Below are 14,347 nucleotides of genomic sequence, written 5' to 3' on the forward strand. Positions count from 1 at the left end.
TCCCCCTAGCTCTGTAAGCCAGCTGGAGTGCGGGTTATCCCATACTCTTATTCTGAGCCCTCCTCACCCGCTCAGGTAAGAGGCCATTTTGATGGGGTGGTAACTCCCACACACACTGGGGACGTCTTCTGTGTCCGATTGGCCATGCTGTCAGGGGTTGTAGCTCTGTGATAAGCTTTGGTGTCCAGGGAAGACAGTCCCCTCAGTCAATTCTCTAAAAAATTGTCAGTTTTTACACATTTCCCTTTTGTTTTTAAAAACTTGTGTTATAGTTTTAAAACAAGAAATCAGTTTTCTTGTTCGGATTTCATTAAATCTCTAAAAATGCTACATATTCTTATATTACATCTTTCTATCCAAGTATTTTGTTCAATTTTATATATACAGGGTGTCCCCCAAAATGTAGATACACACTCTGAGTAGTATTTATTAGAATAAGTTTCATTTTCAAATTTGAGCTATCAGCCGTTAATGTGTATATGCATTTGGGGACCTGCTGTAGATATAAAGTTACATGTATAATTAAAAGTCATTTCTTCACTTGGGCCCAGATCATCTTGTCAAACTTATTTCTAGATTTTATTGTTTTATCACTACTATGAGTGGAATTTTTAATATTTTTTCCATTTTAACTGATTATTGCTAATGACTATCACATTTACTTTATATCCAACTATTTTACTGAGGTATTCTAATTTTTTCATTGATTCTTGGATATTACAGCTAGAAAATCATTTTGTCTCTTTTGACAGACAGACTGCAGGTTTCACATCACAAACTTCACTTAGCTGTTCTTACGTTAGCTAGAACCTTAACACAATGTGGAATAGCAGAGACGCTAGGGGCCGCCATGGATGGCACTGTATAACGGTTTCTAATGGTGTTAGTAGTTCCCCATTTAATGTGCTATGTCCAGCTGGCTCCTTCGCTTCTGCTCCCCGGGAGCTCCTCAGAGATGCGGACTCTCCGCTCCCCCTTCCTGACTCTGAGCTGCCCTCTGAAGACGCCCGGCCTTCGACCCCACAGAGAGGCGGAGGCAGGATTCTCTCCTCGGAGGTCACCTAGGTCAGTGGGCGTGGCTGCCGCTGTGGGTCCCGCACATCCTCCACAGTTCTCCTCCTCTGGGCCTCACGGGAGAGCCCAGGGGGTACCTGCATGCGAGTGACAGCTGTCTGCATCACCGACGTCCTGGTCCAGCTCCCGGCATCTCCAGGGCTGTGCGGGCGTCTCCTCCGCCCGGTGCAGGCAGCACCCAGAGGCGCAGGGAGCAGGCGGTTTAACACGAGCTGCGGGTCTTCTCCGGCTCAGCGGGCCTCCCTCCTCTCCGTGCAGACGGTTGTCACCTGAGTCACCGGCGCCGCCTTGAGAATCTGGTGAAAGCTCTGGACCCTCCCAGGGAGTGCCCTTCAGTGAGCGGCCTCCCAGCTGCAGAGTGGGAGGCGCCTGGCTGCCCTGCCGCTCACCCTGCCCTGCCCTCCCCTCGGGCTGGGGAAGGCCCTATGGGAACCGGCACTGCTGGCACCCACTGGTCCAGGGCAGGCTGTGCTACGGCCCCTTACGGAGGAGGAGAGCCCAGTCTCCTTGAGCAGCGAGAAGCCCTAAAGGTCAGGACTGTCCTTGGGGCTGCGGACTGACCAGCCAAGGAAGTTACTGTCGGTCACAGTGCCCCCTGCTGGTGAGTCCAAGGGGGAGGTGTAGGGGGGTCCAGCTGTTGCCCCCACTTTGCAGATGAGGAAACAGATGCGTGGCCTTGGTTTCTGGGTGCCGCGGGGCCAGCATGAGAGCCTGTCTGTCCTAGGATGGGACAGGGCCCTGACCTACCAGCCAGGAGCTACTGGGGGCGGAAGCCACGCCCACCAGCCCCATGGGGACCCGAACCCACAGACCTGACCAACCGACAAGGCTGGGGCAGGAGGCCCCGTGTGCGGTGCCCTGCCCCACCCCCGCGGTGCTGAGCCCACAGACTTCTGGTCCCTCGACGGTCTCCTGGGGGTAAGGTGAAGGCAGGGGCCTCGGGCCGGTCAGTCCCAGGAAAACCTCAGGAGGAGGCACCAAGGAAATGGGGCTTCCGGGGCCCCCAGGCCCCTCAGGGCTGAGACAGCCACAGGTGTGCTGAGCGCGCCAATCCCTCCCTCTCCCCCCCCCAGCCCCCCCCTCCCCGTCCCCTCTGGCCCCAGCGGGGATCGCAGGCCCGGCCCCTGCCGCCCCGGAGCGGCCCCCTCACGGGAGGTAGAGGGCCACCAGCACGTAGATGACCCAGCTGGTGGACACGAAGACCCCGAAGAGCAGGCTGAACAGCACGAGGGAGCGGGCCTTGCGGGAGGCCTCCTCCGCCTGGGCCAGGTCTCCGCGGCTCAGGGCCGAGCGGGTCTGCAAGCAGACAGAGCGAGGGTGAGCCCCCGCCCCACTCCCTCCCATCGGGCCAGGCCCCAGGGAGACGGGGAGACTGGCACCCGAGGAGCTTGGGGCCTGCCCGGGAGCAATCAGGTGGTGGCACCAGCTCTCGGCACCTCATGGGCCCGGCACACCCCACACTCCACACCTCGCCCTGGTCTCCACAATCGTCACCACAACCCACATGTTGGTTGCCCCCACTTGGCAGATGAGGGAACGGGTACGGAGAAGTGAAGTGACTGTCCCAGGGTCACACAGCTGGCGGCGGGGCCAGAATTCAGACACCTGTGCGCTGTCCTGAGCGCTGCCTTCTCCCCACAGTCCGGGCTGGGGGGCGGGGCCAGCTCAGCCTCGGGCGGAGACCCCAGAGGCTTGCCTGCTCTGTCTGTGAGAACACCCTCCGTTGGCATGGCAGTCCCAGAGCCTGACTGCTCAGGGCCGTGGCTGGGCTGGGGGTGGGGGGGAGGGTGTGAACAGATGGAGAGATGGTGGGGCAGGGTGAGTGATAAGTGGGTGGGCAGTGGGTGAGAGACCGGGCAGCCGGGTGGTAAGAGGGATGAGTGGGGGGAAGGTGCACACAAGCCCCCCACCCCCATCCCACGGGATGGCAGCTCCTGGGCCTCGGCAGCCACTCAGCGTCCTAAGCTGTGGGAGCCCAGACTGGAGTGTGGGCGGAGCCGAGGGGCAGGAGGTGCCCACCGGCGGGGGCAGGGGCCCCAGGACACGGCACCGGTTCCCAGTTCCCGGCTCCTGGGCGAGGGGCCCCATACCGCCCGGCCCGGTGCATGCTGGGAGGTGCACGGGCTGCCCCACCTCGTGGGAGTAGACGATGGCGAGGAGCCCGGTGAGCAGGCAGCAGAAGAGGGTCACCAGCACCGACTCCATCATGTAGTCCTTGGGCATCGGCCTGTGCTCCACGGTGGCAGGCGCGGGCACGCCGGCCAGGGGGCCGTTGTACTGCGGGCAGAGGCCACGGCTGAGGGAGCGCCCGACCCGAGGGAGGACCCCCCCCCAGCCCCACGGTGAGGCGGCTGGTCACCAGGGCGGTGCGCTCCCAGGTGCCCGTCCAGCCCAGGGTCCAGCCACCACCGTCCCGTCCCCAGGGGCTCCCCGCCCCGGGGGGGGGGGGGGCGGGAGGGGCCTGCTCTGCTGTCCTAAGGCAGCAGGTGGTTTATTCTAAAGCTCCGATAGATCATCCCCTTCCAGAGGCCCCGGGCCCTCAATGGATCGCCTACTGAGCTGACCCCATTCCCAGGCCCGCAGGCCGGCTCCTCCGCCTGAGCAGCACCCTCTGCCGAGCGCCTTCCGTTCCGCCTGAACTCGCCTCACCTCTCAGAACCCGCAGGGCCCCCACTCTGGGCGCCTCCTGGGCTCCCTTTCCTGTTCCCCTCCGGGCACCAGGCCCAGCTGTACCCGACTTCTAATGTCTGTGAGCCACCCCCGGGGTGGGGGAGGGAAGACTGAACGAATAGGGGTGAGGACGGGGGTTGGGGAAGGGGGTTAGAGGTGAGCGGTCAGAAAGGGCGATAAGGGGTGAGTGGGAGGGGGAAGGGGTGAGGGGGGGTAAGAGGTGAGCAGGGGGTAAGGGGTGGGGGGGTAAGGGGTGAGTGAGGGTTAAGGGGTGGGGGGTAAGAGGTGGGAGGGGGTAAGGGGTGAGGGGGGTAAGGGGTGGGGGGGTAAGGGGTGAGGGGGTAAGGGGTGGGGGGGTAAGGGGTGGGGGGGTAAGAGGTGAGGGGGGTAAGGGGTGGGGGGGTAAGGGGTGAGTGAGGGGTAAGAGGTGGGGGGGTAAGAGGTGGGGGGGTAAGGGGTGGGGGGGTAAGAGGTGAGGGGGTTAAGGGGTGGGGGGGTAAGGGGTGAGTGAGGGGTAAGAGGTGGGGGGGGTAAGGGGTGGGGGGGTAAGAGGTGGGGGGGTAAGGGGTGGGGGGGTAAGGGGTGAGGGGGTGAGGGGTGAGGGGGAGTTAAGGGGGGTAGGGCGGTAAGAGGTGGGAGGGGGTAAGAGGTGGGAGGGGGTAAGAGGTGGGGGGGTAGGGGGACACAGAGCGGGCATCCAGCAGGGTGGCTGGGCTGGGTGGCACTCACCATGGGGAAGGGCGCGAACAGCTGCGGGGGGGCGGGCGCGGGGTAGAGCGGCGTGGCGGGCGGCGGGTACAGGGCCGGGGGCGCGGGCGCGGGCTGGAAGAGGACGGGGCCCGGCGGGAAGGGCGGGTACAGCAGGTGCACGGCCTTGGGGTCGGGCGGCGCGTAGGGCGGGGGCTCGCCCACGAAGCCGATGTTGGGGATGCCGCCCGCGGCCGCCTTGGGCCCCTGCCTGGCATCGCCCTCCGCGGGGGCCGGGGCCGGGGCGGGGGCCGGGGCCGGGGCCGGGGCTGGGGCGGGGGCCGGGGCCGGGGCCGAGGGGTCGGCCGGGGGCACGGCCGGGGCCGGGGCGCCGCCCTGGTCCGCGGGGGCCTCCTCACTGGGCCCCCCGTCCTCCTCCAGGAGCTGCGGGCGGCGCGGGAGCTGCGGGAGCTCGGGTCTCGGGGGGTCCTCGGGGCCCTCAGGGCCAGCACCCCCTTTTGTGTCCGCTCCTGGGAAGAAAGGCAGGTCTCAGAGCCTCCAGAGGCCACTGGCCCGGTGGGTCCCTGCCCCGAGTCCCACCGTAACCCCTCCGAGCAGAAGCCGGTGCTGGCCGCTCCCCCTTTCCCCCCGGAGCTCAGGCCGGACAGGACGGGCTCAAAGGGCGCAGTGCCTCTGGGGTCACAGCCGGGCGCCAGCTGTGGGCACGGCCTGCTCTGCCCCTGCCCCTGCCCCACCCCAGCCCTGCCCTGCCCTGCTCCTGCCCCTGCCCCTGCCCCACCCCAGCCCTGCCCTGCTCCTGTCCCTGCCCCTGCCCCTACCCCACCCTGGCCCTGCCCTGCTCCTGCCCCTGCCCCTGCCCCACCCCGCCCTGGCCCTGGCCCTGCCCTGCCCCACCCTGGCCCTGCCCTGCCCCTGCCCCCACCCCACCCCAGCCCTGCCCTGCCCCTGCCCCTGCCCCTGCCCCACCCCGGCCCTGCCCTGCCCCTGCCCCACCCTGGCCCTGCCCTACACCCTGGGCCAGGCAGCCTCCAGCCCAGGCCCTGCTGCCCAGCGGATGGAGGAAGAGGAAACCTGGCCCAGGGCCGCCCCAGAGAGGCGTCCTGAGACCCAGGCTGGAGCGGGGCTCGCAGGGGAGCTGAGCCCATCAGAGCCGTGGTGGGAGCTGGGGAAGCTGCTCAGGAGGCGCCAGACCCTGGACTCCAGCATTTACTTCAGTGGCTGCACCATCCAGACAGAGCGGCGGGAAACACTGGCCGTAACCAGCACGTTGGACCAGACGCACTTAGAGACGACGATGGGTGTGTGTGTGTGTGTGTGTGTGTGTGTGTGTGAGAGAGTGTGTGTGTGTGTGTGTGTGTGTGTGTATGTGAGAGAGAGGTGTGTGTGTGAGTTTGTGTGTGTGTATGTGAGAGGTGTGTGTGTGTGTGTGTGTGTGTGTGTGTGAGAGGTCTGTGAGTTTGTGTGTGTGTATGTGAGAGAGGTGTGTGAGTGTGTGTGTGTGTGAGAGAGGTGTGTGTGTAATGAAAGCTATAAGGACTGGTGTGTGTGAGTGTGTGTGTGTGTGTGTGTAATGAAAGCTATAAGGACTGGTGTGTGTGAGTGTGTGTGTGTGTATAGACAAAGCTATTGGGGAGGAGGTCCACACTTAAGGAAGGTTTGTGGCTAAGTTTGACCCAGAGCGCTGGGCTCTTCCAGGAGGACCCCGGTGTGTGTGTGGGGGGGGGGGAGGGGGAGCAGGATCGCTGGTCTCCTGGAGGGTGGGGTGGCCTGAATATCCCTGCCCCTGGGAACCAGCCCCGCCCTGCCCAGTAGACCTGGTCAGACACTCAGCATGGCCAGGAGCTCCCAGCCTCACCCTCCCAGACAAAGGCTGGAGTTTCAAATAAGGCACCAGCCCTGCGAGGCTCAGCGGCTGAGTGTCCACCTGTGAACCAGAAGGTCACGGTTTGATTCCCTGTCAAGGGCACATGCCCAGGTTATGGGCTCGATCCCCATAGGGGCCGTGCAGGAGGCAGCCAATCAGTGATTCTCTCTCATCATTGATGTTTGTGTCCCTCTTCCTTCCTTCCTGAAATCAATAAAAATATATTTAAAAATGAAAATAACATGGCCTTGGCTACTTTTGCTCAGTGGATAGTGTCGGCCTGCAGACTGAAGGGTCCCGGGCTTGATACCCAGTGGGGGGCATGAAATCAATAAAAATATATATTTAAAACAAAATAAAATAAGGCACCACCACCATGCTGGGGCCCTGGTTTGCTGGCTGAGCCAGCGGGCCTTTGGGTGCCCCTGGCTGACGGTGACGGTGATGAGCTCCCAGCCAGTGGCCATGCCCAGGCCCCTGTGAGCCAGGCCAGCCCCCTCTGAGCATGCCCTGCGCACAGCCAGCCGGGCATGTGGACAAGCCCAGTGTGTGGGACTGAGCGCCTGCGGTCGCCCAGGGAGCTGAGCCACCACATGGATGGGCTGTATGACCTGCCATCCAGGCCTCCTGTCCTCCTGTGTGACGTGAGGATGCTGGTGATAGCGAAAACGAATAAAAACAACGATCACAGAATGGTGCCAGCGGACACAGCGCGAACTGAGGCTCTGCAGGCCTGGGCAGCCTGGGGGCGGTTGTTTTTCTGTCCCCATTTCGCAGATTCGAGAAAAAGGGCTCCTAATGGCAGGGAACCCGAGCCTCAGACACTGGTCCCCCAGGGGACCGGCCCGGCCCTGCCCCAGTTATCGGAACAAAACCCGCAGCTCCCCGGCCCCGGGGGCAAATGCCTGGCCGATGGCGCGGAGATAGCCTCCGAGTAAATAAGCGAGTAAATAAGCGCCGGCGGGGCTGCCAGCGCCGGGCTCTCGGGTTCTGGACACTCGAGCCTCGGACATTCCGGCGGGAGGGGGGCGGTCAGAGCCATTCCGTGCCAGTGGCCAGGCCACCCCCACCCCGCGCACACGCCCCTCCAGGGCATCGGCCCCTCCAGGAGGCCCGGGGGCCAGGCCGCGCTCTGCACCGCCCGCCGCCCAGCCCCCCGCCGGACCCCGGGGCAGGCGCGGCGGGATGGAGGGGAGTCCCGGTTCCGCCTCCCGGCCGGGTTCCGGCAGGCCCGTCGCGGTTCCCTGAGGGGGTCCCGCCCTCAGGGGGAGGCCCCCCCCCACCAGGGGGCGCCCCCCCCCCGCCAGGGGCCCTGCCCGCTCAGGGCGCAGCCCGGCCAGAGGGGGCGGGGAGGGGAGTGCAAACGCCCCCCAGTGGCCGCTCTCAGCCCCTGTGCCCGCCCGGGGGGTGGGGCTGCGGGGCCCCAGGACCACCGGAGGCCCCCCTTCCGGACCCCCGGTGTGACCGGAGCTGGAGGGGCCCGGGCCAACCGCCCCAGCTCTCCGCGGGCCTCCCCGCCCCATTCTGACGGGTCCCCGGGCGGAGCCGGAGGGGCCGCGGCGAGAGCCCCGCCCGCCACCCGCGGGGGGACCCCGGGCCCGGGCGGGGGCGGGGGGCGCGCACAGGGCCGCGTCCTCACCTGCGTCCATGGCGGCGGCGGGGAGCGGGCGGCACAGCTCCCAGCGCCCGGCGCCTCCCGCGCCGTCGGACCGGCTCCCTCTCCGGCTCCGCTTTCCCGGCTCGGGTTTCCGGTGCGCGGCGCCCGGTTAATAATTGACCGCGGGCGGCGGTGCCAACAGGTGGCTCCCGCCCCCCGCCGGCGGGGAGGCCCGGGCTCGGGGGGCGGCTCTCGGGGGCGGCTCTCTGGGGGCGGCGGGCGGGGGTGACACGGAAAGGCCCTGGGGCCGCGGGGAAGGAGGGACGCGAGCCCCCGGCCGCGCAGTCGGTGCGGGTTCCAAAGGCAGCGCACCGGGCACCGGGCACCGGGCCCCGGGCCGTCGGCAGCAAACAGTCCCATTGCCGGCACCTGGCGCGGCGGCGGGAGCGGGAGTTACTCCTTCCCGCGGCCCCGCCCTGCGCCCCGGGGCCTCCGCACGGAGCTCCCTGCGCCCCCGGCCGCAGGCTCCCGCCGATCGCCTCCGAGCACAGCTCTCCTCTCCGCCCGCTTCTCTAACGCCCTCCCTCTCCCCGCTCGCCGAGGCCGCAGAGGGAACGGGGAACAGTCACCACTGGAGCAGGGAGCTGGCCTCGGGGGTGTTTGAAGCGGTTTGAGCAGAAAGTTTATGTGCACGAAGGCCCCCTCAGAAGACGGAAAACGGGCAGGTCTGCGCATTGACCACACAGCGGGGACCCCGAGCCTTCCCCCCCAGCCTTCCCCCCTGCCTGCCCCCCCAGCTTTCCCCCTGCCTACCCCTCCCAGCCTTCCCCCCAGCCTTCCCAGGCGGCCACGGGCAGGGCCACAAGGACACACACCTGTGCAGGCTCCTTACCTTTGCAGCCTTCGGGAATCACACTCAGGACACCCCGCCTAATAAAAAAAAATTAAAAAAAAAAAACTTAAAAAGAAAACCCAGCCTGAGGGTGCTCCCAGGCGCGTGCTGTCTCTTTTTCTTTTCTTTTCTTTTTTTTTTCTTTTTTTTTTTTTAATATATACTTCAGAGAGGAAGGGAGAGGGAGAAAGAAACATCAGTGATAAGAATCATTGACCAGAGGCCTCCTGCACGCCCCCTCCTGGAGATCAAGCCCGCAAAACAGGCATGTGCCCTTGGCCGGAATAGAACCTGGGACCCTTCAGTCCGCAGGCCGACTCTAGCCACTGAGCCAAACCGGCAGGGCGAGAATGCCTCTTCTCACAGAGCTCTTTGCCCGGCAGAATCCAGCTCAGGACAGTGTGCTGCTCTCAGGGGCCAGTCTTCACTGCTAGATAAGCTTCTGTGTGTAGACAGGCTGATAAGCAGTGTCCCTCAGGGGTTCCACCGGGAGCCTGGGAGTTCCATCGCCCGCCATGACGCGCGCTGACCACCAGGGGGCGGTGCAGAACGAAGGAGGGAGAAAGCCGGCAGCCAGGCCTAGGGACCATAGGGACCCCAGCACCTCGAACGCTTTCCAAACCGGTGTTTTGTCCCCTTGCGGGCCTATTGGCGCTCTGGGGGCAGCTGTCCCAGGGCCTCTGCCATCTTGGTGAGGTCATGTCAGCAGGAGATGAAGGTAAAGGGAGGTCCGCAGGGCCCTGGGTGAGACAGATTGTCCTTTGGGAAATCCCCAGGTGGCCACCATTCTTTGTTAGTTTCCGCTTGGGGTTTCTGCACGTGTCCGACCCAGGGTGCCACCACCTGAGGGACGACTCTCTTCCTACCCAGAGCCAAGGTGCTGGTGGGCTCCAGTCTCACAGAAGGGCGGTCGCTTTTAGGCGCCAGCTGTATGCAGAGCACGAGTTCCAGGACCCTGCCTGGGGGCCTGTGGCTTTGACTCCCACCCCTAAGGCACCATTTGGTCCTGGTCTTTATGGGCAGTTTGGCTTCAGCGGCTCGCTGGCTAAAGCCTAACCCTGACCTGGCCAGGCTCACTGAGTGGGTGAACGGTCCTCCTGTTTTCAGTGCCCGTATGTTCCTCTCAGTTAGGGGGTGGCTTTCGCATGCTGCCCCAGCTGGGCTGCCCCTTCATCAGCTTCCCTCTGTCCAGGCCCACAGGCTCAGGAGGCCCGGGCCCCTTGCACACTCTCCCCATGGGCCATCCCATGACACTCGCCCTCCATGTGCCGGGAGGTACCTTTGTAGCAAACATGGGCACGCAGAGCCGCGGAGGCCCAGGCACAGGCAGGCCGGGCGGCTCCAGCCTGCGACCGCTACCGCCGCCTCGGACTACAACTCCCGTCATGCCCCGCGCGCCGGCTCGCGCTGCGCTACCCGGAAGTGGAGCTCGGAGGGGGCGTCTCCGACCTTAGCGAGGGGGCGGTCGAGGCGGCTGGTTGTAGGGAGGAGACCGCAGCGAGGACCCCGATGCCGACCGGCGGGGCTGTAGATGGCTTCGCCTGGAGGCGACGACTGCGGGGGCACCACGCCCGAGGCGGACCGGCCTCACCAGCGGCCCTTCCTCATCGGGGTGAGCGGCGGCACCGCCAGCGGCAAGGTAAGGGGCGGGCGGCCTGCGCGTCCCCGCGACCCCAGCCTGATCTGTCCAGGGAGGGGACCCGAGCCCCGGGCTGCGGGGCGCCGGGCGGGATGGGCCCACGCGGGCGGTCCGTGTCCAGGCCGGCTCGGTGGGCTCGGGGCGGAAGCCATGGCGGGCGGGCTCAGGGCCTGTGTCTGCGCCCCAGTCCACGGTGTGTGAGAAGATCATGGAGCTGCTGGGCCAGAACGAAGTGGACCACCGGCAGCGGAAGGTGGTCATCCTGAGCCAAGACCGGTTCTACAAGGTGCTGACGGCGGAGCAGAAGGCCAAGGCCCTGAAGGGCCAGTACAACTTCGACCACCCAGGTACACCTGCCGCCCTGAGGAGGCGGGGGCGGGGGGCGGCGTCCAGCGTTGGGGAGCGCTGGATGAGTCCATGCAATTGTCCAGACACGCCCACCTCGCCCGAGGTGGGGTGGGCGCTGGGCCCCGGGCCCTGGTTGGAGCCAGCCAGCGGGAGGGCCTTTGGGGTCCACTCACCTCCCCCGGGGGCCTTTGCACACACCATTGTCCACGGAGGTCTTTCCCTCCCTCTGCCTGGGGCAACGTTCCTGAGAGGCCCAGGGGAAGCAGAGCCCAGGGCCCTGAGACTGTTCCCTGGTTGGGGGGGATGACTACGATAGGGGAACAGGTGGCAATTTGGGGGGTTGGGGAGGGTCATGGGCAGAGGCGGCCAGCCTGCCCCGACCCGGAGGTGGTCGCTCTGCGGCTGGCTCTTCCCGGACAGCAGCCTGGGCAGTGGCACTGCCTGGGGCCACCCTGTGGGTGAGGACTGCTCTGCAGATGTAGGCTGTAGGGGCCACTGCCGGCCCCAGTGTCCCTGAGGTCTCGGTACCACCTGCATCAGCTTGGACTGTCTTGCCTTTTGTCCCATCCCTGCAGATGCTTTTGACAATGACTTGATGCACAGGACTCTGAAGCACATTGTGGAGGGCAAGACTGTCGAGGTCCCAACCTATGACTTTGTGACCCACTCCAGGTGAGCCCGCGGTTCGGGGAGGCAGTGAGGGCTGCCTAACGTACAGGCCGCCCGCGGCAGGCCTGACACGGGCCCTCCCCCACCGGGACCTGCTTCCTGGAGTCGGTGCCAGGAGACCGTCCCAGCAGGCCCGCCCCCTGCTCTCGCCCGCAGGTTACCGGAGACCACGGTGGTGTACCCGGCGGACGTGGTGCTGTTTGAGGGCATCCTGGTCTTCTACAGCCAGGAGATCCGGGACATGTTCCACCTGCGCCTCTTCGTGGACACGGACTCCGACGTCAGGCTGTCGCGGAGAGGTGAGGCGCCCTCGGCCCCCCGTCCCGGGCCGGGGCAGGGCGGGCGTTTCCGGTCTGACGGCAGCCCCCGGGCTCCTGTTGCCGCAGTTCTCCGGGACGTGAACCGCGGGAGGGACCTGGAGCAGATTCTGACCCAGTACACCACCTTCGTGAAGCCAGCCTTCGAGGAGTTCTGCCTGCCGGTACCGCCTCCTCCCTCCAGAGACACGCTGCCTGGTTCTGTGGGAGCGGGTGGGGTGCACGGGTCTGATCTATAAGTGGAGAAGTTCGCTGGTGCCCAGCTGCCCAGCGAGTTCTCAGCTCTCCGGGCCGCCTCTGCCCTTGCTGCTCCCTCTGTCGAGAAAAGCCACTCCCCGTGGCCACACAGCTCCCTCTGCTCCGGCCTCGGGCCTGCTGTCCGTGCTCCCAGGGGGCTTCTCCTCACCTGACGGCATGTGCTCTCCTGCCTCCTGTCCATGCAGCAGTGAGCCGGCCAGGGGAGCCGCGCAGCCCTCCTGCAGACACAGCTGCCCGGGCTGTCCCTCCTGCCTCTGTGGCGCGTCTCTTGTAACGTGTCTCCTTGGCCCAAATTCACACACGGACACCAGACCGTCATAAGTCCATTCCTGGGGCCACGCCATTGCCTCCTCCCCTCCCTATGCTTTGCCTGACTCAGGTGTGTCCCCTGCAACCCTGCCCTGCCTCGCACAGGGCTGGCGAGAGGCAGCTGCACTGTGGCCGGGTTCTGTGTGCAGTGCACCCTGCGCACCTGCCGCTCCTCCGGGTTCCTGCAGGGGGAGCACGTGGTGGAGGATACCACCTCCGCCTGGCTAGCGGGTTCAGTTGTTAGCAGAGACCTGTCCTAGCAGAGCAGCATTTCAGGGAGGCAGGAGATACCCGTTCTCCTGGCTGCTGCCCCTTCTGCTGCACTGCACAGCTCCGTCCTCACACCTCCTGATAACTGCCCATGCCTGCCTCCTGCCCTTCCCGCCTGGGGCCCAGTAACGGGGCATCCCAGGGCTGGCTCCTCTGCCACTGCATCTAGCTGTGCCTGGGCTACTGGCTGTCACCTTGGGGGGGGTGGGCAGGTCCTTAAAGAGCCTCCTTTGTGTGTTGCAGACGAAGAAATACGCGGATGTGATCATCCCCCGAGGGGTTGACAATATGGGTAAGAACCAGGCCTGATGGCTGCCTGACCCGTCTGCACCCAGAGCCCTGCGGCAGGCACTGTCCCAGCCCGTGGTCAGTTACACCTCCATAAAGCTGGTGGGAGCACTGCTAGCACAGAGAGCTGGTGGGAGGAGCACTGCTAGCACAGAGAGAGCTGGTGGCGGCGTCACTGTTAGCAGGGAGTCTTAACCAGGCTGCAGGTCAGCAGAAATGCTCGCTGACCCAGCCAGCAAGTCGGTGCCAGGCCTGGACGTGTGCTTCCTGTCCTCTGAGACCCGGTGCTGGACAGACATCGAGGGGGCAGAGGGCGCGTCTGGCTGATACACTCTTGTCTGTCTCTGCGCAGTCGCCATCAACCTGATTGTGCAGCACATCCAGGACATCCTGAATGGGGACATCTGCAAGTGGCACCGCGGAGGGGCCAACGGGCGCAGCTGCAAGAGGACGCTTCCTGAGCCCGGAGACCACCCTGGGATGCTGGCCCCCGGCAAGCGGTCGCACCTGGAGTCCAGCAGCAGGCCACACTGAGGAGGACATGCGCCTCCCGCAGGCCCCGGAGGTGCCCCCTGCCCCCAAACACCTGCGGCTTCCTTCCGCCTTTGGGACGGCCCGTGTGAGAGTCCGTGTCCTCAGTGCCGGGACCCTGGACACGTGGTCCCCCCAACCCTCGTGGTGCGGAGGGTGGGAGGCCAGGTCACAGCGATGCTGCAGGGCGAGTGGCAGCCTGTGATGCTCGCTCGGGAGGCGGGGCCGCGCTGTGCGAGGAGGGGGGACACCGGGACACCGTGTTCAGTGTATGACCGTAGTCTCACAGAGTCCTTCTGGTATGATCAGTTCTCACACGTGTGCGACGGAAAGTGACAGTACTTCCCCTTTTTATGTTGTACGTCCCATGTTGTGTCTCCTAACACCATGTAGTGTGAGCTAGTAACCCAGTTTCATGACCCGCAGTGGGTGGTGGTCCAGCCTGGGACGCGCTGGCTGATGTGAGGACCGGGGTGCCTCCTTTCGCCCAGCCTGGGCTCCAGGGCAGGGCAGGAGGGAGCCTGGGGTGCAGGTATGTTTTAACCAGCACCAGCAGGAAGCAGGGACATCTACTCGTCCAGCCCCTGCTGGGGAGTGTCCACCAGGGACCCTGAGCCCGGGTGCTGCCCCACCTCTAGCCAAGGAGCGTGCTGGACCCTGAGGCGGGAGCAAGTGCCATGGCCCAAAGCCAGCCCGTCTCCCTCCCCACGTGGTGGCCACGTGTTAAAGGGTCCTGCCCCATCACTGCTAACCTGCGTGGCATTCTGGGTTCTTTCTATGGAGTAGTAGCTGGTCACACACTCCTGACATGGGCCAAGCCATGGCCAGCTGCTGGTGACTGCGACAGTTTTGTCACGCATGTCGTGACCTTTGGGGAGAGAATCAATAAATAACCAATATGAACACCAGTGGT

At 64.9% G+C, this 14,347-nt stretch overlaps 2 protein-coding genes across 3 annotated transcripts; one reads left to right on the top strand and one right to left on the bottom strand.

The window, feature by feature from the left end:
- Nucleotides 1-608: 608 nt before the first annotated feature.
- On the bottom strand, nucleotides 609-8,128 carry PRRT1B (proline rich transmembrane protein 1B). 2 transcript variants are annotated; one of them, XM_084898666.1, is made up of 4 exons: nucleotides 7,956-8,128; nucleotides 4,470-4,961; nucleotides 3,208-3,351; nucleotides 609-2,370 (listed from the first exon to the last, which is right to left on the bottom strand). In XM_084898666.1, the coding sequence occupies exons 1-4, from the start codon at nucleotides 7,963-7,965 to the stop codon at nucleotides 2,087-2,089; spliced, it is 930 nt and encodes a 309-aa protein (XP_084754792.1). In that variant the 5' UTR covers nucleotides 7,966-8,128; the 3' UTR covers nucleotides 609-2,086. The 2 variants fall into 2 exon arrangements, with proteins under 2 accessions (XP_084754792.1, XP_084754793.1); XM_084898667.1 differs by having other exon boundaries at nucleotides 2,137-2,370; nucleotides 4,474-4,961.
- An 837-nt stretch (nucleotides 8,129-8,965) lies between these two features.
- On the top strand, nucleotides 8,966-14,337 carry UCK1 (uridine-cytidine kinase 1). Its single transcript, XM_084898894.1, has 7 exons — nucleotides 8,966-10,444; nucleotides 10,632-10,791; nucleotides 11,368-11,464; nucleotides 11,618-11,760; nucleotides 11,848-11,942; nucleotides 12,859-12,907; nucleotides 13,256-14,337. The coding sequence occupies exons 1-7, from the start codon at nucleotides 10,337-10,339 to the stop codon at nucleotides 13,435-13,437; spliced, it is 834 nt and encodes a 277-aa protein (XP_084755020.1). The 5' UTR covers nucleotides 8,966-10,336; the 3' UTR covers nucleotides 13,438-14,337.
- Nucleotides 14,338-14,347: the final 10 nt, after the last annotated feature.

Source organism: Pipistrellus hanaki, assembly GCF_964339955.1.
Source record: "Pipistrellus hanaki genome assembly, chromosome: 11".
Lineage (NCBI taxonomy): Eukaryota > Metazoa > Chordata > Mammalia > Chiroptera > Vespertilionidae > Pipistrellus > Pipistrellus hanaki.

Excerpts from the sequence above, each read along its gene's own strand:
- PRRT1B (XM_084898666.1), bottom strand. Across the intron at positions 3,352-4,469 it reads CGCGCCCTTCCCCATGGTGA|TACAACGGCCCCCTGGCCGG; the intron begins GTGCCACCCAGC and ends CTCTGCCCGCAG. Across the intron at positions 2,371-3,207 it reads CCATCGTCTACTCCCACGAG|ACCCGCTCGGCCCTGAGCCG; the intron begins GTGGGGCAGCCC and ends GTCTGCTTGCAG.
- UCK1 (XM_084898894.1), top strand. The coding sequence starts at position 10,337 with ATGGCTTCGCCTGGAGGCGACGACTGCGGGGGCACCACGCCCGAGGCG. Across the intron at positions 10,792-11,367 it reads GTACAACTTCGACCACCCAG|ATGCTTTTGACAATGACTTG; the intron begins GTACACCTGCCG and ends CCATCCCTGCAG. Across the intron at positions 11,465-11,617 it reads GACTTTGTGACCCACTCCAG|GTTACCGGAGACCACGGTGG; the intron begins GTGAGCCCGCGG and ends TCTCGCCCGCAG.